Source organism: Pseudorasbora parva, chromosome 12 (assembly GCF_024679245.1).
Source record: "Pseudorasbora parva isolate DD20220531a chromosome 12, ASM2467924v1, whole genome shotgun sequence".
Taxonomy (NCBI): domain Eukaryota; kingdom Metazoa; phylum Chordata; class Actinopteri; order Cypriniformes; family Gobionidae; genus Pseudorasbora; species Pseudorasbora parva.
The window spans coordinates 31,809,889-31,835,142 of record NC_090183.1 but is presented as its reverse complement, the minus strand read 5'-3'; the positions used below and the strand labels follow the sequence as shown (position 1 = coordinate 31,835,142).

Below are 25,254 nucleotides of genomic sequence, written 5' to 3'. Positions count from 1 at the left end.
AGCGCAAGCACGCACACACACTTCTGGGTAGGCTACGGTAGTTTTCTTCAGGAATTCTACTCTTAAAAATTATTTAAAAAATAATGTGCATCAGAGCTCACAGTATGTCTATTTTTATTTTTATCCGCAAACAAAGATTTGAACGGTTATGAATCAGCGTATTGATTCATGATTCGGATCGTCAATGTCACGTGATTTCAGCAGTTTGACAGGCAATCCGAATCATGAATCAATACGCTGATTCATAACCGTTCAAATCTTTGTTTGCGGTTTGAAAACAAATGCGGAAAAGAAGACAATGCTGAATAAAGACAGTTTTTGTTATTTTTGAACCAAAATGTATTTTCGATGCTTCAAGAGATTCTAACTAACTAACTGATGTCACATATGGACTACTTTGATGATGTTTTTATTCCCTTTCTGGACATGGAGAGTATAGTGTGCATATACTTAGATACGTTCTCGGACTAAATATAAAATATCTTAAACTGTGTTCCGAAGATGAACGGAGGTCTTACGGATGTCGAACGAGTAATTATTGACAGAATTTTCATTTTTGGGTTAACTAACCCTTTAAACTATTTTGTGTAGCATTCTTTAAAATATTTTTTGGATGACTATTTGTTTAACATCATGACAACTGTGCAAAAATTCCATCTATTAAATGTGCCCACTGTCAGGGGCAGCCACTGGGAGTTCAGGCAGTTTCCCCATTTTATTGAAGTCTCCCTGGAGGCTAATACTCACCGCAGACATTAGCAAAATCACAGTGTGACACCTGGCGGGGGGAGTTCCTCTTTCCATTACCAGGCACAGAGCCACCACCTCCTCTGGGGAGCCAGGCATGTCGACATACTGACAAGAATCATGAGGAAAGGGGGAATTTAAGCAGGGAACAAAACTCTAAACCATTTGATCAATACCACAAACAACTGAGAGCTGTTTTAATGTAGCAAATTAAAAATGCTGAAGAATGGCAAGGAGACAAAGAGCGACAAAAGATTTTTAACAATTTAATATATCAATATATAGATATTTATCAACAACTTGAATTTCATAGAAACGTGAGTGAGACCATTTTGGCATACAGTACAGATATTCCATGTAAGTATAGTTTTGCTAACGTTAAAACCCCCGCTCTACTCCCACCGCCTCCAACCCACTGACACAAACACGAGAAAAGCAAACAAAACAAGACATTATTGGAAAATATACATGAACAAAAACAAGGCACCAATAAATTAAACTAACCTTCTCTTTCACCACTCAGTGTAACCTATTAAATAGAATTACAATTTAATTTATCTATTAAATAAATGTACAAACACAAATTAAACACTATTTCTGCAATGTTTACGGTTAAAAAGCAAAAATAAAAATCAGACCAAGAAGAAAAAACGAAGAAAAAAAAAAAAATGAAAACACTTTGGCAGATTATTAAGTTTTAGTTACAATCAAGTAGTAAAGAAATCCAGTGCTCTTGTGTACAAATAAATCCATGTATGGTCTACACTCTTCTTCGTCCAGGAGACTAATATACACATCTTTTTACAAGAAATGTTTAAAACCTTATCAAAAGTTTCGCTGTATGAAAACATATTTACAAATCATGATTCAGACTCATTGGACTGCAACGGTCACCCTTCCCCCATCCTATGTAACCATTTACACAGTGCAGAAGGCTTCTTGAAAAAGTTTGTGCAACAAACAGCGTACAAAATGTCTCCAAACAGCTATGGAATGACCGGGACACACGTTTCCTCAAATGACAGTAATAACAGGCCCTCCTTCCCCCTCTCCTGAAATGTAACACCTACAAACCTTGCAAAAAAAAAAAAAAGGAACAGTTCTTCAAGTAATATACATCATGTCAACATGATCTCATAGGGGGAAACCAAAATGGAGGTAATTTTTTTTACAGGTTACAAAGAGAACAGACAGGAATGTTACCATGGGTGTGTGCAGGACCCGATTCGTCCATTTAGAGTCGGCGGTTCAGCTCTACAAGTCCACCAAACTAAAGAGCACTGTTCCAGGAGAGGTTCCCAGTGTATTGTCCATTGGAAAAGAATGGTAGCCCTTTCGAAAGCAATGTCCTACTTGTTGGGCTGATGGGAATGACAGGTAGACGGCGATGAAGAGGAGTTACAGACATCACGAATGTTAGTCACAGTGGAGTGGGGTGAAGGAGCAGCGTGGCGAGCCCCTGCAGTGCTATAGGAAGGCAGGACTCGCCGTTACGTATGCATAGAGTAAGAAAGATGGACAACGTTCACAAAGTACTGCTTGTTATCTACAAAGAGGCAGAAAATCCAAAGGGTCTAAAAGCCTGTTCTAGAACCTTCTGTGACCACGCCGTGCATGTATGTTTCGAAAATGTGTCCCACACATTCGAAATTATAAAACGCTAAGAGATCACTTTGTAGAAACCTTGAAAGCTAGAGAGCTCGAATGTAACAAAGTTTCTCATTAAAAAAACAAACAAAATAAACTTCTTTTTTTTTGAGCTATCTCTAGAGCAGCACCTGATACAACGATGGCGTTGGGGTCGGGAAAAAGAAACAAGCATGATGCCCCATCAGAAAAAAAAAAAAACGATTTAAAGCGGTCTTAGCTTATTTGCTAGTCTTAACTGTTCTTCCAGTCTGGCCATGCTGGTTTTCAGTTGGTTTAGCTGGTCAGCAAGCTGGTCTCCCAGTCTGATCAACTGATAAGTGCCAAAAACCCTTTAAACCCCTTTTTTTTTTTTTTTTTTTACTGGTTTCAGTTGGTCTCTTAACCTTACCAGCTGAAATGTGCTCACAACCCATATAAAACCAATTTAGGCTGTTTTTCCTGGTCTATATTGGTCTCCCATCCTGATGTCCAGTTTGTCGACATTAAGCTTGTCTTCCAGTCTTAACTGATAAAGGTCCAAAATCCATCTAAAACCAGTTAATGCTGTCATTCCTCATACCCCTAGCCTGGTGTCCAGTTAGTTCATCTGATCGACAAGCTTGTCTTCCAGTCTAAACCATGTGGTAAGTGCCTCTAAAACCAGCAAGCCATCCAGAGCTAATAAGACCAGCAAACTAGATTAGGCTGGTTTAAGCTTTTCGTTTTTTAGCACGGTGCATCCGAAGAGACCAAACTGATAATGATCAAACAATAATTTATGACAAGACAGTCTGAAAAAGCACATGAAGCAGTTTGTTTACCCTGTATTGCTAGTCTGAGATTTTAGAATCAAAAACTAAAGTTCCACATTTTCAGAACTGATGTATTTCAAAGTAATCAAAAATGTTATCACTTAAATCTATAAAATCTATTTATTAGTCATAACATACTGTATCAAAACCCTTCTGTTTGATATGATAACTGATGAATGAAGATTCATCAAATGAACTATAATATTGATATCAGGCCTGTTATCTCCAAATCGCGTCTTTAATAAAGACATCTCAAGCCAATCTGACAGTCCGCTGCATTCAGAGAACGAACAAGAAACTGCAGTTCTTTAATCCTCACAGACAAAAGCCTGAGCAACGAAACTCCCACACTCTCTCTATTCCTAATGGAAAAACAACAGTGACTTAATGGAGGATTCTTTGAAATGCGGAGGGATGTTTTACAAGTGCTGCACATAAGATGCCTCATCACAGCAGAGAGGAGCAAAGGTGGCAGGAACAAAGAACCACTCCAGATGCAAGACCACCCACAGCAAAAATACCCAACGTACCCAACGGGACTCCAATTAAGGGCAACTCACATGACTAATTCTTTAAAATGATGTGATGTAACGTCATACAGACACACTGTCATATGCCAAGCCATAATCCAGCCTAAGGTTTTTAGCTGGCCTTGATGGTTTCTCTAAAACTGTGGTTCTTAACCAGGGGTCAGGGGGCCCACAAGTGTGCAAACTTCCAGTGGGGCCCTAATTTAAGCCTTAAAATGGCTCAAATTTAAATTTATTAAAGTTCTTAATTAAAATGCTAAAAAAAATAACAACATTAAACTGACATTTTCTGCAGTCTATATTAGAGGGCCTTGGAGTGAAAAAGGTGAATAACTAATGCTCTAAATCCTTCAATCCCCTTTACATTTAACATTTAAAATTGACTAGCCTACCTAGAACCAGCTGAAAACACTGTGGCTGGTTTGAAGTTTATATCACCAGCCATATTCAGGTGGATCAAAACCTGTTCTTTCTAAATATCTGTCCAATCAGTCAGTGTCCCTCTGACAGTGATACAGAAATAACCAAACGCTCATTCATCACATGGAGAGCGTTTGTACAGGAAGCCTATATTCAGGCACTCCTCATTTCCTGTGCCATGCGCTGAACAGATGACTGTTCGGAGGAGCAAAGCTTTGATCTACGACTCTAATCTATCACAGCATTAAGCCACCCAATATGGCAGGCGGTGTCTTGTTGTCAGCATGCTAAATGCTAAAGAGTTTTACCCGAGGCGTGACGAATGTAGGGGCGGAAAAGACACGTTGTGTTCGGGAGAAAGAGTGTGCGTGCGTGTTTTTGCATGTCTGAGAGGGAGAGATCTAGACTGTAGATATGAACAAACAGCATTTTAGCCATTATCAAACCCTGCCTACCGTATCTATTAATGTGTTTGTGATAAACCACACAGATTGTAGAAATAGATGGTAATCTTTTAGAAAAACTGATGTCCTGAGCTGAATTTTTGGGGGATATAAATGTGCCTGGGCAGGAAGATTTTAGTTGGTCTTAAAAACTTAAAAAAAAAAAAAAAAAAACAAGGAAGACCCAGTGCTGGTGAAATAAGTATGGAAATGTATATTGCCTCTCAAAGTTCATCTCCAGATAGTGGTTGCGGATCTTTCGGAAGGGTCCAATCTGAATTTCGAGTGACCATGGAAGACGTGAACGAACAGCAGTCATGGCATTGGAAGTATTAGGAGGACAGGACATTTTACTTGTTTGCAAGATTACGTGAATGCATAACAGCTGCATAGCGGATTTTTTGTTTAAAATGTCTGCAAATAGGAATTTTCCTCATCCCATCTCCATCCTATTTCATATTTGACTTCTATACATCCCCCATGCTGACAAGTTGTATTGTCCACAGTTCTCTCCAATGGGTTTTGCCCTGTGATGGCCACAGTTTAGTTTAACCAGTAATACAACTATTTCTAAATAAAATAAATCTACAGCACGAGCGCAGCAGGAGAGCCACAGTGTGTTAGCGACTACTGACATGATGAGCTATGAGGTTAGTCATCATTAAACAGCATTGCCTACTACTACGGACAAAGAGCAGGAATGATGGTAGTAGTTTAATTGTAGAACTAGTGATTATTGCCCGACTGAGGGTTTATGGGCTGAAAAAGACACTATGAGAAGACAAACCCAGTTTGTAGCTCTCGGCTGTGGAGAGCAAGTGCTCTTGTGTCCTTTTGGCTCTTTGCGCCTCGCTGCGTTGTCTCGTGCGGTCTCCTCGATGGAAGGAGAGATGGAGGACTAAAGGGCGCATGGATTCGGGGATGAAGAAGGGGAGAGCAAGAGCGAGAATCGCCCTCAGGGGAATCCGTCATCGTCAGGACTGAGCGCCACGCGCTGCAGAGAGCAGATAAAAAACAGTTACACGTTTTGAGGGAAAGAGGGAGAGAAATAAATACATAGAAAACAATGAGAAGGCCCATGGAGCAGGAGAAACATCTGATATGTAGATCCCCCCACACACACACTGTGAAGAGTGTGACGTGTGGGGCGCTGGAGAGAATCCTGTTATGCCACTGGGGCGACCCGCCTCAATGCCGCCGCACGACTGATGTCTTTATCTCTGCTTGTGCTTGACATGCCGACTGTAGCACAGGAAGCTCAAAACACATTATAATCCCTCCATCTGACTAACTGTTTACTACTTCAGCCCAGGCTGACAATTACGTGAATATATGAATAAATCAGTTCATCACCCAAATAAATATACAGCAATCCACCTAAACAAATAAATAATAAAATATTAAAACGATTGTCCAGTCATTTAAGGTGCTCATTGCTCATCCCAAAAACAGATATACTGAATTAATAAAAAAAAATATATATGGGATAATGGGAGAGCACAATTTCAAAGCTTTTCGAACATGGAAAGCATTTAAAGCTTTACACACACAAACACAACACGAAAAAACCCAAGACTATGGCTGCATCCGAAATCGCATACTTCCCTACTATACAGCAGGCAAAAAACAGTATATGAAAAAGTAGTATGCCCGAAATTGCAGTATTCATAAAACGGTAGCGAAAAGTTCCTAGATGACCTTATACTTCCTTAGAGATGCTGTGCATCAAAAGGCCATGCGAGAGGATTTGTGAATGGCAGTGAAGCAAAGCAACTGACGCTGGTAGGTCACGTACTAATGACAACATGGTGAATGTAGTATGTCCAGATTAAATTCATAATACACACATTCATATTATACAAAAGGTATTTTTAATGGTCATGAAGTCATTACTTATTTAAAAAAAAGTGTAGTAGAATGCCTTCGTGGAGAGCATGTGATTTAGAACGCAGCCTACACTAATTAATTAAACATATACTTGAATGAAAATGTGTGGTGAATTATGAGTATAAATATGATTGAGGAACGAGTCAGCATAATGCCCTCTCTTAGGGATTTCTGTCTTGTCGTTTTTATCACTATTGCCTTCCTCCCTTTCTTCACTTTGCACTGGACAGCATAGGTGCCCCTGAGTACCAATGAGCTGCCGGGTCTGGGATACCGCCCCCCAGTGGCAGTGCTAGGTATGGCTGTCTGGCACTGCCACTCACTGGTGGGTAGACGTGGCCGATCTGTTCGCTGCGGCCGATGTGGATTTCGTCGTCATCGTCCTCCGTAGTCTTGCGGTAAACGGGGTTATCGAAGTTCATGCTCTTGGTGTTCCGCCTCCTCCAGTTGCGCCACACCAGGTAGCCTCCGGTACACATCAGGCCGATGACCACTGTGGCAAGGATAGGAACTGCATGCGTTTAACACACAGCCAACACATATGGCGGGGGCGTTAACACAGCCAAGGGACACAGAGCAGCGCATAATGACACACACATATATACACAAGCTCACACACTCGAACCTTAAAGGGATAGTTCACCCCAAAATGAAATTTTGATGTTCATCTGCTTACCCCCAGGGCATCCAAGATGTAGGTGTGTTTGTTTCTTCAGTAGTACACAAATTAAGATTTTTAACTCCAACTGTTGCTCTTATAGTGCATGTCAATGGGGTCTAATTAGAGCCATTGACATGCATTATATGAGAAACAGTTGGAGTTCAAAATCTTAAATGCCCTGGGTGTAAAGCAGATCAACGTCAAAATTTCATTTTTGGGTGAACTATCCCTTTAAGGTGCATCATGGCAGACCAGGTTCAAATGGATTTATTAAAATACACCGAAACTCTTATACTCTTATTAAACTCTATTTTTATTTTTTTTAAATAAATAGACAGTGAAGAAAGAGTTGGTGTGCTTCATCTCAAAAAGTCAAGCTGAATTTGTTCGTTTTCGATGGGGTTTGCTGTTTTTGTAACTTTTTGTAAAAATTTTGTATTACTATAAACTAAATCAATTAAATTGAGTTGTTATTTTATTTTCTATAATAACTGAATAAACCCAATGCAATGAGGTTATGTGGCAATAATTAAAGGGGGGGGGGGGGGGGGGGGGTGAAATGCTGTTTCAGGCATACTGAGCTTTTTACACGGTTAAAGACTTGGATTCCCATCCTAAACATAGACAAAGTTTCAAAAACTAATGTTGGACATTTGATGAAGTATTTCTGTGTCAAACATACTTCTTCCGGTTTCTCACAAGTTTCGGAGAGTTTTTTTCGAGTATGGCTCGGCTTGACGTTACTTGAGCGGAAGGTCCTTGTATGGGCCGTACGGGCTCTTCTCCGGGTAGGGTGCGCGGAAGAGCCCGTACGGAACGCGTGACTAGAGCGAGAGAGGAAATGCACGCCCATACCCTCCCGCCGCGCTCCGCTTTATTCCTATCTGTGACATCAAGCGACTTCAACGCTTCAGCACAGCAAGTCACTGCTGTCAGGACTTCACCAAATCGTACCAAAGAAGTGTGTTTTTGACGGGGCGGTCCCAGCGATAAAGGTTCGGTCCTGCTTTGGAAGCAGCCGGTGAGTAAAACTGCTTCAAATGTCTATGCTGTTGTCGCGTGAGTAAACATCAGTAAACGACACAACCGCGTGCTTCGTCATTCAAATGCGCTAACGGACTCCATTGTTTGTATAACATTACACTAGTCTGACGTGCAAAACCATTTTGCTTGCTACTGCTAAGGTTTAGTCGCATACAATAGTCCATAAACTGCATCATGTCCTCATAAACTGCGAGTAAACACACACAAATGTTGACAGGCCACTAAATACATTACATACCACAGAGATGGACGTCCTGCTTCTGCTGTTTATTCTGTTCAATTTATTTCAGCCTGGATCATTATCTCTATTAGCTGAGCTCGATAGCTATGGGGTTCCTCCACACTTGAGGACGTCATCGCTTTGCGCGCTCGTCACTCTTTAGCTCCGCCCACACGATACGCCTCCAGGCGCTCATTTTTTTCCGGAAAGACTCGGTACAGCCCATATTTCTTTTATAAATATAATAAAACTAAAGACTTTTAGGAGATATGAAGGATGCAACACTACTCTATAGGTACTCAAGATTGACATGAGATTGACTGAAACTGAGTGTTTCACCCCCCCTTTAAGAATGCATACGGTTTCACATACTGTACGATTAAAAAAATTGCAAACAATGTGTGGTATCAATAAGGTGACATAAGACATTTATACTGTTAAAAAAGCTTTCTATTTCAAGTAAATTATATTATTTTGAATGTTCTATCACAGGTTCCTTTAAAAAACATATAGTTTCCAGCATTATTGTTCCAGTTTAAGAGAAAAGGCTTAGATTGAGCCAGGATTAGTTATAGTATGCATAATTTAAGAAGCCTGATCACATCACTACTAAAATAAGTACTTAAAAAGCTACTTTAAAAATAGGAGATATGTATATTTGAACTAAGGCTGCCAAAGATTTACCTTTCCCACTCACTCACTCACTCACTCACTCACTCACTCACTCACTCACTCACTCACTCACTCACTCACTCACTCACTCACTCACTCACTCACTCACTCACTCACTCACTCACTCACTCACTCACTCACTCACTCACTCACTCACTCACTCACTCACTCACTCACTCACTCACTCACTCACTCACTCACTCACTCACTCACTCACTCACTCACTCACTCACTCACTCACTCACTCACTCACTCACTCACACACACACACACACACACACACACACACACACACACACACACACACACACACACACACACACACACACACACACACACACACACACACACACACACACACACACACACACACACACACACACACACACACACACACACACACACACACACACACACACACACACACACACACACACACACACACACAGTGGCTTAGTGGAATATGTGAAGGGGTTTCTCACATGCTGCTCATTAAGAAAGCAGAGGTCTAAGGGGACCAGGAGAAATCGAATTGGACTGTGTGTATGCGCACACACGCTTACATGCGAATAGTTGGGGGGAGCGCATTGCTATTCAGGGTGAATTGATAACCATGTGTGGCTTTACTGCTGGCTAACCCTTCCCTAATTTAAAAGATCAGCCGTGGTTGCTCTGGTCCCCTGGAAGTTCTCCCTAATTGTTCTTTTGTCTGGGCGGCCGCAGAGACCTCCTCATGATGTGTTTTCCTCCATCACTAAGGTTCTATTGTCTGGCTATAAACACTTAGATTGCATTCTGTCTATGAATTACATTGATTTTCTTTTTCAAACTACAAGAAAGCATTTAGAAAGACGTTACAATTTTAAGATAAGAGGGGTGGACATAGAGGGACCGTAATTACAACGATCTAGTAAAATGGTTTTTAGAGGAAAGGTATTTCACTTAGCGTCTTTCAGTTGAATATGAGAGCACAGACAAGGTCATTTCAATCCCACTAAGCCACTCGTCAGACACAGCTCAGACAATCAATGAAGCCCATCAGGTCCTTTTGACGGAGATTTGATATATACTGTACTTTATATACACATATACTGTTTTGTTCATTCAAACAGTCAAAAGGACGATGTATAGAAACTAACTGAGAAAATGATCTCAAAATCAAAATGCATGAGTGACACTTTTCTTTGTAGGAGCAAAAATAACCATTTATAAAGCACTAATTTCATAATATGCACAATATTTTGTTAAAACACGCTGTTGCTGTTATTAAATAAACCCATTCATTTTAAATACAATCTAAGCTTTACATTTGTGGATGGAATAATGTACAGTAAGGCTCTTACAAAAAGTCTGTGGGGTGAATATGTAAAGCACTGTGATATGGAACTGTCACAGTATTGCAGAAATATAACCACATTTAGGACTAGTGTGAAGCATTTATCAGCCTCACATGTGCAAAATTATTGTACGCATGTGACAATTATTTATACAGCACTTAACCAGAAACACAGAACCAGAATCAAATTAGTCCTCATCAACTCAAAAGGACAATTTAGACTTTATAAAGTAGTAGACAAAATTATTAGAACACTTAGCATCTCATTTAGCAGCTCAACCCAATCGAGCACATTTAGGATGAGTTCTACAAAAGACAGATCTATTGTACATTCAAACGAAAGCCTTTGGCTTTAGTTGCAGAAGGCAACATTATGAAATGAAATCATGTTTTGGAGGAAAACAATTGTCAAGATTTTCCGATCTGTCAGGTGTTCTGTTAATTTTGGCCACCAATGTATTTCAGATAATATCTAAATAATATGAAAGCAATGTTTGAAAAGTTCACTTTCCTTGCATAAAATGGACTTGATTACTAAAAAAATATTTTTGTTTAATATTCAGGTGGATCCTTTTTAGGAAAGTTGAAAAAGATTATTTATTTATTTAAATATTTGTAATGACACCAAGTGACTGTCTTTTTTTTACTGCATCAAACATTTTAAAATGTTAAAAGTAACAAAGAAAAAGGTTTCATAAAATATATTCCACTGTCATTTAATTCAATCAATAAAAAGCTATTCAAATTCATACAAATAATTAATATCTAAAGGTCTAAACTTGCTAAGAGTAGTTTCAAGAGCAACGTTAGCCTGGTCAAAAGCAGACCATTCTCAGTCGTAACTGAATATAAATTTGCCGGAAGTTGTCTGGGTTTTCCCAGGCTAACAATTTGTCTCTTCTACATGGTTTACCATGCCAGAATAAGAATCGACAGACTAAAATGACCACTTTGTTGTAATGTGACCATAAAAAGCTTTTACTAGTTTATTCCAAGTAGTCTTAGAATAAGTATTTATTATTAAGATAAAAGTTTTGTTTTATTGATGATTCATGATTCATGTGCTTGCAAAGTGAAAAAAATGGTGTTGTCACGCTGCTGTAACATCAAGTAACTTTTTTAAGAGCTATACTGTACACATTTTTCTTTGTTTTAACAAACTCCAGTGAGTATAAATTATTTTCTAGAGTAATTGTTGTGCTGCCGATAGCACTTAAGTTGTATTTAACCTAGAAAATGAAGTTAAATGTTTATAAATGGCTAGTTAAGACCACCATAAGTGTCTCTAAAGCAAGTAGTGCACATAAAGCTGAAGGGCAAAAGCTGTTCATCTACTGGGCGAACAAGGCTTAATTCAAAATGCAGGATAAAATGCTTGGTTCACTTCAAAACTCACCTATTGGAATGACAATACCCAGAACCGCAACAGTTATATTGCTACCAAGGAGGAAGTGGTCATTTTCACTGCCAGCTATAATAGAGAGAGAAAGCAGAAAGAAAGAGAAATATGAAGAAAGGCAATTAATATACCACTTTGCTTCACGCAGTTGCTTCCCCTCCTAAGGTTTCCACCAAATAAATCCCACCTCGGTCTCACTATTAGCACATGCCCCTCCATTAGCTACAGCATAATTAGTGTCTGATAATGGAGTCTGAGCCGAGAGATTAAGAGGACTAGATGGTTCATCACTGGCATACAGATACAGACAACACAGCCTGAGGGGTAAAAAAGGGGACAAAACAAAAGAAATGCAGTGTATACAGTAATGATTGCAAATAAAGGGAAAGGTAATGAAGAAAACATATGGTTAGTAATGGGATCCTCTTAAAGCTACAGTGAGCATGATATTTATGTGATACCGATGACATCTGGGTTTCTATGGCAACACTTCATTTGAATCATCTGCTTCTGTGTTGTGTATTGCTCCTGTTTAAGTGGATTTTTTTGTGTTTCCATTAAAAGAGCATCGAATTTACCTTCATACTAAACAATTAATCAAATCCACACAAGGATTATTCAAAGCTCTATGTCTTTGAAAAGATGAGGCAGTGTCTCCAAACCCACAGACAAGCTCATTAATGTGGAAATGCTTTTAGTATAAGCAACTCACCTGTAACAGCTGATCCTGACAAACTCCATTATGAGCAGTGAATACTGCTAACACATGTCACACATTTACAACCCGTGGTTTGATGATCATTTTGCACAAGATGTGATGTATTTCACAAATTTATGACAGGTACATTCAGCGGGTGTGTTTGCCACTTAAATTAATGTTTGCAGCTACATTCACAGCTGTTCATAAGTTTGGGGTTGGTAAGATAAAAAAACTAATGTTTTTAAAATCTCTTAAGCTCACCAAAGCTGCATTTATTTGAACAAAAACACAATAAAAATGGTATTTCTATTTTAATATATTTTAAAAAGTAATATATTTATATGATGGCAAAGCTGAATTTTGAGACTCATTAAAAAATGATTTGGTGCTCAGGAAAATGTAAAAATATAATGTAATCAATGTTGAAAATGGTTATTCTGCTTAATATTGAAATGTGGAAATGTCTTAATTTTTTATAAATTAATGCATGCTTGCTGAATAAAAGTGTTATTTCTTCTTTAAAAAAGACCTCTTGTTGACGTAGAAGTGTAAGCATTTTTTTGTCCTATTTGGAGAATTCTCTCTATATCTACAGGTAAATCTTTGGGCCCTATCATACAACCAGCGCAATGCGACGGCAGGTGCGACGCAAGTGTTTTTGCTAGTTTCAGCCCGACGCAGTTATCATTTTCATGTCCAGCGCCATGTTGTTTAAATAGTCAAAGCACCCCCCCATCTGTTTGGCCATGGGCGTTATACAAAACGACTGCACCACTGACCACCATAAACCAGGTCTAAAGTCAATAGCGCAGTGTTTGTTGTGCTATTTAAAGTGCACCGTAGTAATATGCACCTTTAGGTGGATGTATAACAAGCGTACACTCTGCTTATTACACACAGAGTGATGCGCAGCAGCACACAAATATTTCTAAACTTTGAAAATTAAAAGATTTCCTCTATGATGCAAGTGCAACTGGCTTTTGAAGGGAATTGGAGATGAGACTCTGGTTTATTGTACGTTGCACCCAAAACACACCCATGAGTGATTAAGAGACTAGGTACAACCCTTTTGGACCATGCGCCTGGCATGCCAACCATTTTTTCCATAGTTAAACTAGCCAAAGTGAATTCGGACACGCCTTAAGTGCACCTGCGCTTCAGACCATGCGCCCAGATCGCTAAAATCGGATCCTTTGTCTCTAAAAGCAAGCAGCCATAAAAGGCAGAAAGAGTGCTGGCATAATTCATCACTATCCTCAGTGTAGCAATTTACAGGTTTTATCTAATGGATAGTTTCACCACTTCTGCCGTCTAATATGCTGGTAGTCATAAAATATTCAAGAACCCAAATTTATGGTCACCATCAAGAATGGCCACTTCTGTTCTTTGACTGTGGGCTGGGGGTGAAAAGGCAACTAAAATGGTTGTTTTTCTATATTTCTTGGCTTGACAGACAACAAACTTGAAGGGTTTTCATGGATGTAGATCCTATTACTGAAGTCACTAATGCTTTTTCCCTGCTGCGTCCAGGTGGCCGTGTACCTGAGCGTCCCCACACGTAGCCCAGTGACTGTGGGAGCTGAGAGTGAAACACTGACTGTGGAGAGGAACAAGGCTGAGGGCAATGTTCATCAGTCAGGGCTGGCTGCTCCTCTCTCTTCACTGGCTGCTCTAATTCAGCGCAGACACACACTGGGACCCTGCTGCCACATCTATCACCCTCAAGTGGCCCAGCGATGCCCGGCAAGCAAATTTCACCAGACATTAACTTTCACAGACTCTGAGGATTACTATACAAGTACTGTATGAGAGCATTAATATACACCTCATGTCTTCAGCTGAATATCAACAGTGCTGAAATTCAATACAACAACATGTTCATGTGATATTTGTTTTATACAACAGTATAGGGTCAATGACATTTATGCTAATGTTTCAAAAGGTTTCTCTCTACGATGTAATTTCACATTTTATGCATACAAATGAGAAGCATGCTCATCATTGTAGAGGTTAGGTTATTTGTAATTTTGAATAAAATAATGGATACAGACAAAAAGAGCATCATGTCACTGACTCATAAAAGAAAACAGAAGCTCAAACTCACCTCGATGAGAGAGATTGGCATTGGCCCCTTGTATGCTGTTGCCGTGGGCAATGGTTGTAGATGTCTGTCTGTGATCTGCTGTCGTCTGAGTGGAGCTAGGCTGTTTCCATGGCGCTGTAGTGCTGGGCTGAGTGGTCACAGTTGTTGAAGTGTCCGTGGAGTGTGTGGTGGTCGAACGATGTGTCCTGGAATGAGCGGATGTGCTGGGGCTGGTGGTGGATGTACTTGTTACTGTAGTTATAGGTGTAGTTGTAGAGATTGTACTGATGGTTGTAGGTGTACTGCTGCTTGTAGTTGGAGCGGTGGTTGTAGAAGTCACCGTAGTAGAAGGTTCTGGTACTGTTGTTGTAGTGGTTGTACTTGCAGCAGTTGTTGTTTTGGGTTTGACTACACCAAACGAAATAGATGTGATGGAAGAGTCAGAGTGATTAAACTTTCTGTAATCTCTTCAGTCTGTCTAAATCACAACATTCAACTCTCAAAATATATTCACAATCATGAATCAGATGATGTGATAACAGTATAAATAGTGTACATTTGACCTATGACTCTGTATTTTGTTACCTGTCACACAGCGACGCATGTCCGGGCCCAGTTCCATGCTGTCGGGACAGGCACACGTGTACTTGGGCGAGTGATCTGTGATCTGAGGAGCTCTGAGGCACAGGTACTCACAGCCTCCATTGGGCAAACTCCCCATGTTGCATGTGTCTGGAGCTACAGAGGGACATTTTATTTTATATTCTGATGTTTTAACCTCAGTAATGGTTGAATAGTAGTATATATTAGCACAGAGATTAAAATACGAGCATTAGAACCATTAAGATTCATACACATTGACAGTGACAAAACACTGAAAGTCATTTTATATATATAACAATCAACATTGTTATGTAAAAATAAGTTGTCAACATTGATGATAATAAACAATGTGACCAAATCAAATAAGCATGTTAGAATTGCTTATTGTTCACGCCATGTCGTAATTACTATAATTATGAGATGATTCTACTTTGAGCAGATCACATACTCATAATAATGCGTTAATAATGTAACACTATGAATGCCAATATGAATCTGCAGCAGTCAGGTGGTATAGCGGTCATGTGGTATAAGTCAGAGCTCTCTACAAGTTGTAAATACGAGTTTTATGAAGACGTGAACACTTACAAATCATAATCTCAAAATTATGACATGGCGTGAACGCACCTAACTGAAGGAATTATATATATAATTAAAAAAAAAATATCAAATAAATGCAGTCTTGATGAACATAAGAGACTCAAAAACATAAAAAAAAGCAAATAAACACCGCATCCATATGAAAGTTTGTTTATCTCTAGAAACACTGCTCAGAAAGCTCTTTTATTCAATAATATTTCATGTCTATTGCTTCCTTAAGAAAGAGACAAAATCATGTTTTGCAGGGATGCATAGCTGATTAATATTTCACTTAGAGGCACTAGAGATACAAAAAGCAGTTGGATTCCATTCTCATCATTTCTCGTTCAGCATAAGTGTTTTCCTGCTTTGGTTTGCATTTTCAGAGCAACACGTTTAATTCCTTGATTTAGATTTAAATAGCACTTCTCATTTATTAATGTGAGAAGGCTGTAAATTGGTTCTTCTGCTGGCATGCTGCATGTGGTCTGTTTGTGATAAAAGGATGAAAACAAAGAATCCAAAACTGCACACACAAACACTCACACAGCCTCTTTCATTTTCTCTGCCTGTCTCTAGAATAACAATTCACCATAAATATGCTATTCAACGATAGGACCACTATTACTGGGGGAAACAACGGAGTCGGCAAAGATTTGCCTCTCATCATTATAACAATGCTAAAAAGGTGACACTGTGAAAATAATACAGCTCAAGCATTATTTATATTAGCTTCTGAGAGGCATTAGCAGAATTAAGCAGCGTTTTTTGCAACTGTACCTGAAATGGCCTCCTCACATGTGAAATGAGCAACAACACTGAGTTTTTGCAGCTTAGTTTAATCTTTTATTTTTTTGGGGGAGAAAGTTAAGTTTTCAGTGTTTCAAGTCTTTTATCTCAAAAGATCAAGAACAATTTGAGTCCTTATGATATGAGTGAGTCCTTTAATGCATTAAAACATCTATCACTGACTATTGAGCTCAATAGATAAAACAGACTAAAAGATAAAATACTGTTTGAAAGTTTAGGGTCAGTAAGATTTTTTTTTAAAGAAAATAATACTTGTATTAAAGCTAGGAAGCATTCAAGTGACAGTAAAGACATTTTTACATTGTTATCAAATATTTCAAATATTAAACAAATGCGTTTCTTTTGTACTTTCTATTCATCAGAGAAATTCAATATATATATATATATATATATATATATATATATATATATATATATATATATATATATATATATATATATATATATATATATATATATATATATATATATATATATATATATATATACATTTTTTTGTTGTTTTTTGATGGCGGTGTATCTGTGCCTATTATTCCCTATACTAAAATATGAATTATAAATAATAATGGTAGCATTTTATTTTAAAGTTCAGTTATTAACTATTAACTAGTTGCTTATTAGCATGCATATTACTAGGATATTGGCTATTTATTAGTACTTATAAAGCACATATTATTGCCTTATTCTGCATGACCTTATTCTACATCCCTTAATCCTACCCAATACCTAAACTTAAATGCTATAAAAACTACCTTACTAACTATTAATAGGCAGTAAATTAGGAGTTTATTGACGCAAAAGGCATAGTTAATAGTGAATGTGTTCCCCATAATAAAGTGTTACCATAATAATCATATTAACAGTTAATAGTCAATAATAATAATAAATAAATAATAGTCAATATCAAACTATATGTAATTTAAGGTAGTAGCATGAAAAATCCACTTTTTCCCACTTTTCAATTTTTATTGAAAATAAATGCCTTCCCGATGGCCCAACCAGATGTTTAGTAAACAACGAAGTATATTTGTACTTAATGTAAATGTAAAACTACTTCAGTAAAAAAAATCTTTTTTTTTGGACCCACACACATTTTTTTTTTGCTTCCGACGCTCATGAAATGAACCACTAACTGTTAGATATAAATAGAACAGAAAACGTTTTTTTAATTAGAAAAACTAAGCTATTTAAGTTAACAGCTACATCCACCACTGTTCAGTCTACACACATGCTGATGTAAAGTCAGTTGGCAACTACCTGCATTACACTTATTTCTCACCTTTAGGCTGCCGGAGCTCATGGAAAACCACCACATCCAGCGGGTTGTTGAGATGCTGAGCCAGCATTGCCACATCATGCCCTGTCAGTCGATTCACACTATAGATGGCCTCATCCTCCAAATCCGTCCAGTAAACCCGGTCCTGTAGAAACATACAGAATATGAATTCCGCACAAGCAGGGGCTATTGCAGTTCACTAGTTCAAACTCTAGTTCAGACTAGCAATGACAAGGTCATGGGTTTGATTCCAAAAGAATCCTTGAAATGATAATATGTATATCTTGAATACAAGTTGCTTAGGATAAAAGTGTGGCCAGAAGAATAAATGCAAAAGTGGCATGTTAGTTTGGGGTCCAGTAACATTTTGTAATGTTTTTGAAAGAAGTCTCTAATGCCAATCAAGACATTTCTTTCTTTAAATAAAATTGTAATGTTTAGAAATATTATTACTATTTAAAATAACTTTTTCTCTTTGAATATTTTTTTAAATGTAATTTATTCCTGATGGCAAGGCTGAATTTTAGCAGCCATTACTTAGTGTCACATGATGCTTCAGAAATGTTTAATATTCTGATTTGGTGCAAAAGAAAAAGTTCCTATTACCATCAATTTTGAAAACAATTGTACCGCTTAATATTTTTGGAAACCGAGAACATTTTATTCAGGATTCTTTAACGAATATATACAATTCAAAAGAACAGCATTTACTTTTATATACATTTTAATGTCATTTGTATTTGATTTTATTGTAGTGGTAAATGTTGTGCATCCTTGCTGAATAAAAGTTGAGTTAAAAAAAAAAAGGTCTTACTGACCCCAAACACTGAAATGTATGAAGTATTTAAAAATGTATTATTCTCCTTTGTCACATCTCACCTAGTGCAGCAAGTTTGCAGACTATAATTTTTTTATTTAAAAGTATTAAATTATGATTGACACCTGTGATTCATCGAAAATCAATAGCATTTTGGGAGAAAACAGTATTTTTCTTAGAGTGAATATTAATTACTTATATCACAAAAGACACTTGGATCGAATAAATCAAAAGCAGGTGTGTTATTTGGTAGTTCATGTATTCACGTATGCAATACACCAAAAAGGAGAGAAAGGGAGGAAGATGACAATGAAGGCTCCTGTGTCTTTTCATCAGACTAATTAAAGCTCGCAGCTCTATCTCACCTTTGTATCTAAACCTACATGGAGACGGAAAGCACACGCTCGACTCTGACAATACCACTTTCAACGTTCTCCCCGCTTCTCCGTCTGCCTCCCTCCACTGATCAGTCCTTATCAGCTGCTACAGAAATATTGTGAATGTGCATGGTGAGATGGGCTGTTACTATGACAACCCGAGATTCATCTCCTTTACAAAAGGATGCGGAAATGGATGAGGAAGTGCGGGACAGAGTGTTCTTGGGGTGACAAAAGAAAATGAGGGGAGGACGCAAAAAAGAAGACCGAGCGGACTGAGCATGTCCAAGCGAGCGGCTGGCTCTGAGTATTAGAGGATGTTTACAGAGCCGTGCTTTTTTGGAAAGGTCAGACTGCTGGATCCCAGTGGAGCTCCGTCAGGTGCTTCTGCTGGTGGCAGCTGATCAGTAGGACTCCTTAACCTGCACTAGACAGCATTCAAATTCTGCCGCATTGCAGCCTTCATCTAATGCTTGGGCCACAAGGCCACCATATCTGATCTAGATAACAGCTTTAATCTATAAGGCTGGCTTCCAACCTCCATGTCTGAAATTTGTACTCCTTGAGCATAGGGAGCATCTTTATTAAAACCTTTCATCATAGTATTACTTCATTTGGGAAGAAGCAACTATCCCTGTGGGATAGGATTGGTCTTGACATTTTCAGTGCTGCCCACTAACCAATGAAATAATGTGAAACCTGGTGTAGAGATATTGGTCTATTTTATGAGACAGGGCAATATAAAGGTCACACATCGCCTGAAAAGGTGACTGGAAAATGGAGTAAATTTCTTATGTGCATTTGCAATTTGATGTCTGCTGTGTTGGAAGTCAACATGTGATGTTCAGAACTGTCTTCTCAAATCACACTCTCACTTTCATTTGCTATTATATAAATATTATTTAAATAAATACATGCCAAATAAATAAACACACTACTGTTCAAGTTTAGCATTTGCAAGATGTTATGTTTTTGAAAGTAGTATTTTAAGTCTTTAAAGTCTTACTGGCCACAACTTTTAAATGGTTTTGTATATTTATTATAATAAAATAAAGTAATATTAAATAAATAATATTATTGAAATATATTATAATATTATTAATGTTATTATTTTTTATTAATGTTCTGTTTCTTATTATTTCTCACACAAAGCTATATATGTCCCCTGAAGATGTGGAAAATAGGGCACAAGTTGTAGTGAGTGTTTCTCTGAATATTGAATGCCATATGGGTTTGAAACATATGAAAGTGAGTAAATGGTAAAAAAGGAAATCCTGGCGAAAAATCCAACATTTAGTCATTTCAATTTTCATTACTTAAAGGGATAGTTAGACCAAAATGAAAAAATCTATCATCATTTACTCACCCCTTGTATGCATTTCTCTCTTCTGCTGAACACAAAGGACATTTTAAAGAATGTCAGTAACCAGACAGTTGATGGACCCCGTTGACTTCCATAGTAGGGAAAAAAATACAATGCCCATCAACTATTTGGTAACAGACATTCTTCAAAATATCTTCTTTTGTGATAAGCAGAAGAAAAAAAAATCATATAGGTTTGGAACATTTTTGGGTGAACTATCCATTTAATGCTTTGTGATTACTTTTTTTAAGCTTTCAACTACCAAAAGGAAATGTGTAGAAAATAAATTTTAGTAATTTGAGCTGGGAGGAATGAGAAATTATACAATTAAAAATAATGAACCAGAAGAATGAGCTTATTGGAAATGATTCCTGCACTGAAGACTGCATGACTGTTTCATACAGAAAGATCCCCAAACTCCTTTAGTACATCTACAAGAAGCCCAAAAAGTAAGGGGGAAGTTATTGGCTACAGTTGTCAATTACTGTTTTGCAACTTCGAGAGCCAAGTGGAGAACTTCAGGATCAGCCTCAAGGTTATTGCAGTAACATAGCGGTTATTTCTCATGTGCCCTAAACAAAAATAAAAGAATGAAGAAAACAACAATACATTGTTTCCCTTTTCTAGTGGTTGGCCTCGGGTTGCCCTCTTATTTGAGCAGGCTCATTGACTGGCCTGATGAAGGACATTAGGCTATCTATTACTTGGGCCGGGTCCTGCCTTCAGGTGCTTAAGGCTTTTTAACTTGGTTTGTGTCTTTGGCTAGCGCCAGTCATCCACAGCCATACATCTCTTGGCCAGTGCTGTCTCACAGTGAGACCCTTGTTCTCCAATCTTGTTTAAAACATTTGTTTATGTGAAGCCAAACTGAGCTTAGAAACATCTCAAGGCCTGTTTTTGTCAATGCAGCTCCATCTGTGCCTTCATGAATGAGTAAGTCAGGACTATTTGACAAATTTGCTTGCCTCAAAAAGAGTCAGGGCGAAGGGATGTCCCAGATGATCCATGGAGGACAGCAAAACTCTACGGTTGTCTCCATTCAGGTCCACACTGGAAATCAGATGAAGCTTGGAATCTACCCAGTAGAGTCGTCTACTAGATAGATCTGGAAGATGAAAAAACTTTTATAAGTAGTGTACTGTGTATGTACACTACAGTAGTGTACTGTGACCTTTAGTGGTCAAATGAAACAGACTAGTAGGTAATAGTATGCGATGGGATAAGTCATATTTCAGTTCATATTCCTTTCATATTTCATATTCCTAAAGCCAGTCTGAAAAGAAATAAAAGACACAATTGAAAGCACAATTAATAAAAAAAAAATCTTACAGTTTTGGTTACTTGCTCTTTTCCCATTAAATAGGTATTTTGTTTCAATACAGACATAGCAATTCTCAATTCAACCTTTTTTATCAATATTTTTTTTCTATCCATAACTGCTTTTTCAAATGGCTTTTATGTTAGGCGAGTCAGGAAAATGATGGCGGTATTGACATCGTTGCTTGAGCAATTCCATTTAGTTTTTCCCAAACTGACGGGTGATTTATGAGAAACAATGAAGGTGAATGATTTAAAGCCCTGTTGGCCACAGGAGGCTGCTCTTCATTATTAACACTCTTTCTTCTCCTTCTGCCTTCTACCTCTGTGTTTGTTTGGTCTTTTTCAATTCTAATGTTTTTCTCCTTGTCCTCTGGTATTTTGGCTGATGTTTTGTAGTGATGGCAAACGCAGCTCTCTCATGTCTTGCTTTTTGGTATGGTATGCTTTGTTTAGCTTTCTGCTGTTTCTCTTTTATGTTGTGTTGTCTTTCCTGCTATTCTCTAGTGTGTATTTGTCTACTTTGACTATATTTGAAGAATACATTTGTTTTGAATGGAGGAACTGAATTGCAAAACTTTCAAAAGGTTTTACCGAGCGCAATCCCATTGGGCCACTCGATCCTCTCTGAAACCAAAACCTGTCGATCGACCCCGTTCATTCCAGCTTTCTCGATTTTGGCCTGTGCTCCCCAATCCGACCAGTACATGAACCTGGGGAGGTGTCAAAACAAAAATATCACAATTACGGCTAGATCTAGACAAGTGGTTCTTAACCCTTGCGAATCCAGTGACACTCATTAGTCGACAATATTCAAAACCAACATTATTCAAAGGCCCCATGACTTCCATTTGTGTGTGATTTACTGGATAAGTATTAAGGATAATGATTTATTAAGCTAACTTCTACATAATCAAATATTTTTGAAACCAGAAAAATTATAAATGCCCATGGAGTTATAAGATTTTATTAATTTAAATACATAAAATTAGGCTACCTAATCTATAAGACTGGCTTCCAACCTCCATGTCTGAAATGTGTACTCCTTGAGCATAGGGAGCATCTTTATTAAAACCTTTCATCATAGTATGGCTTCATTTGGGAAGAAGCAACTATATCCAGGTTTTTCAAGATTAAATCAAAAGTTGATTTTTTTTTTTTTTTTTACATTTCTAATTAGTCTAATTTCAATACCAATTTTGTGCAATTTATAACATTTTAAGGCTTTATTTTGAAGTTTGAAAAAGCAATTTTCCCCACACTTTCAGAGCTAGAGGGAAATCTGTGGAATACTGCAGAAAGAATTGAAACATTAAAATGTGTAAAACAGTGGTTTACCATTCTTATTGGAAAGTGAAAGTATTTCAATATGCCAAAAGACCAGGGGATATGTGAAATTTTGTGAATAACGGCTTTACAATTCTACAAAAAAAATAAAAGAAATAACAGAGGAGCTTTCTAACGCATTTCCTGGATTGGAGCCACAAAAGCTTCATGTTATCAAACAAAAAAGATAGTTGAGTGTAAAATTAGGGAGCTCCGATGGCTCATCATCTGTCAAAAATCAGGATGAAGAGATGAGTGTATGCTCATTAAAAAGAGTCTGTATATAGCTCCGGCCCTATAAGAGTGAAGTGGGCACTTTACCCACAGGCAACAATTAGTTGGTATGCTGACCAGCATGAGACTCATTTGCATGTTTTTCATGCTTTTCTACTTCTGTAATACGGTGAAAAGAGCCCTGAGGGAAAAGATTCATCATGATGAACGGCAGGAAAAGAAAAAATTATACATACGAAGTGAAGAAACCTTTGGCAAGGCTTAAAGAAAATCTTGGGGTGTTGACAAAGATCATGCACACACTACATTATTCATTATACATAATGATTATTTAATGCAACAGAGGGTTTGAAAAGTCTGATGCCTGATGTCATTCACATTTTCGAGTTCCAAATTTATGATGTTTTTTTTACATAATAAACATTATATTGTTACCCTTGTCTTGGATCAACGGCGACGGCGCGTGGTTCACCAAGATCTGTGTCGATCAACACCTTCCTCTTCTTGCCATCGGCGGTCGCGACAGAGATAGTTTTGTGTCCAGAGTCGGTCCAGTAGATGTTCTTATGAACCCAGTCCATTGCTAAGCCCTCTGGGGAATGTAGCGCAGTGTCTATGAGCGTGATCTGTTGAGAAGTGTCGCTGGCTTTGTTGATATATGCGCTGAAGATGAACAAACACACTGTTAATCTACATTCACAGCATTTTAAGCAGATGTTATGTATCTGTCTATTCACAAACATTTACAAGGTATTCCAACGCATTCCAACAGATTCATGGTGAATAAGCACAACACAAATAGCTTGCGCTCACAGCTGTTGTTTACATACACACAGGCAGCAAAGTGAAGCAACATCTGCATGTTTCTCAAAGAACAATTGTAGGACAAAATGGCTGACTCTTGTGATCTTTTTCCTGTATATGGGAGCTACAGTGATTTACAGTGAACTAGATATGATTGCCCTTTGAAGCATGGTGAAATGTGATGTGACTGATCTGATATGATGCAGCACTCTTGAGAAAGCATTCCGCATCACTTTGGTGTCACCTGGGTCATTTGAAAGCTCATATACACTACACTGTAAAAAAAAGGCAAATTTTTAACTTTTGCAGTACAATAGACTTGAATGTTTAAGTTATTTCAACTTAAATTATGTTAAACTGACTTTAAAAAATTAGTTACATCTTGTATAACTTATTTTGATGAGTTAAAACAATGTAAAAACATATGTTGTCATAACTTATTGAACATATAATTTTTTACAGTGTATATTCAAATGACCCAGGTGACACCAAAGTGATGTGGAACGCTGTATATTTATGAGCTTTTAAATGCCATCTGTGTTTATATATATATATATATATATATATATATATATATATATATATATATATATATATATATATATATATATATATATATATATATATATATATATATATATACACACATATACACACACGTTTGTTTTTTGTGACATATGGGGACATTCCATAGGCGTAATGGTTTTTATACTGTACAACTGTATTTTCTATCCCCTTACACTGCCTCTGCCCCTAAACCCAAGAGTTTATCAGCTTTTAAATGGTATCTGTGTTTATATATATATATAAATATATATATATATACACACACACACACACACACACACACACACACACACACACACACACACACACACACACACACACACACACACACACACACACACACACACACACACACACACACACACACACACACACACACACACACACACACACACACACACACACACACACACACACACACACACACACACAATTACGCTCAGCTATGGACCAAATTCAACAGCAACATTATGAAAAGTACTATAACAGACTACAACACAAAACTTCTACAGAAATGTATGTAAAAAGAATGCTGTCACAATCACAGCCATTCAGATTTTTGTAATATTTCAATGTAAGTCATGTAATACTCAACAAA

At 37.7% G+C, this 25,254-nt stretch overlaps 1 protein-coding gene across 4 annotated transcripts in view; it reads right to left on the bottom strand.

Moving 5' to 3' along the window:
* Nucleotides 1-1,000: 1,000 nt before the first annotated feature.
* lrp8 (low density lipoprotein receptor-related protein 8, apolipoprotein e receptor) overlaps nucleotides 1,001-25,254 on the bottom strand; it is a 195,489-nt gene continuing 171,235 nt past the window's right edge. The window contains exons 11-19 of one of the 4 annotated variants that reach the window (XM_067459880.1): nucleotides 23,721-23,948; nucleotides 22,320-22,438; nucleotides 21,374-21,513; nucleotides 17,855-17,996; nucleotides 15,169-15,321; nucleotides 14,605-14,991; nucleotides 11,798-11,872; nucleotides 6,792-6,979; nucleotides 1,001-5,575 (exon numbers count right to left, since the gene is read on the bottom strand). In XM_067459880.1, coding sequence (XP_067315981.1) covers nucleotides 5,537-5,575; nucleotides 6,792-6,979; nucleotides 11,798-11,872; nucleotides 14,605-14,991; nucleotides 15,169-15,321; nucleotides 17,855-17,996; nucleotides 21,374-21,513; nucleotides 22,320-22,438; nucleotides 23,721-23,948 — 1,471 coding nt within the window. In that variant the 3' untranslated portion in view covers nucleotides 1,001-5,536. Of the gene's footprint in view, nucleotides 6,980-11,797; nucleotides 11,873-14,604; nucleotides 14,992-15,168; nucleotides 15,322-17,854; nucleotides 17,997-21,373; nucleotides 21,514-22,319; nucleotides 22,439-23,720; nucleotides 23,949-25,254 lie in introns of all 4 variants that reach the window. The other 3 variants (XM_067459881.1, XM_067459878.1, XM_067459879.1) reach the window with 3 other exon arrangements.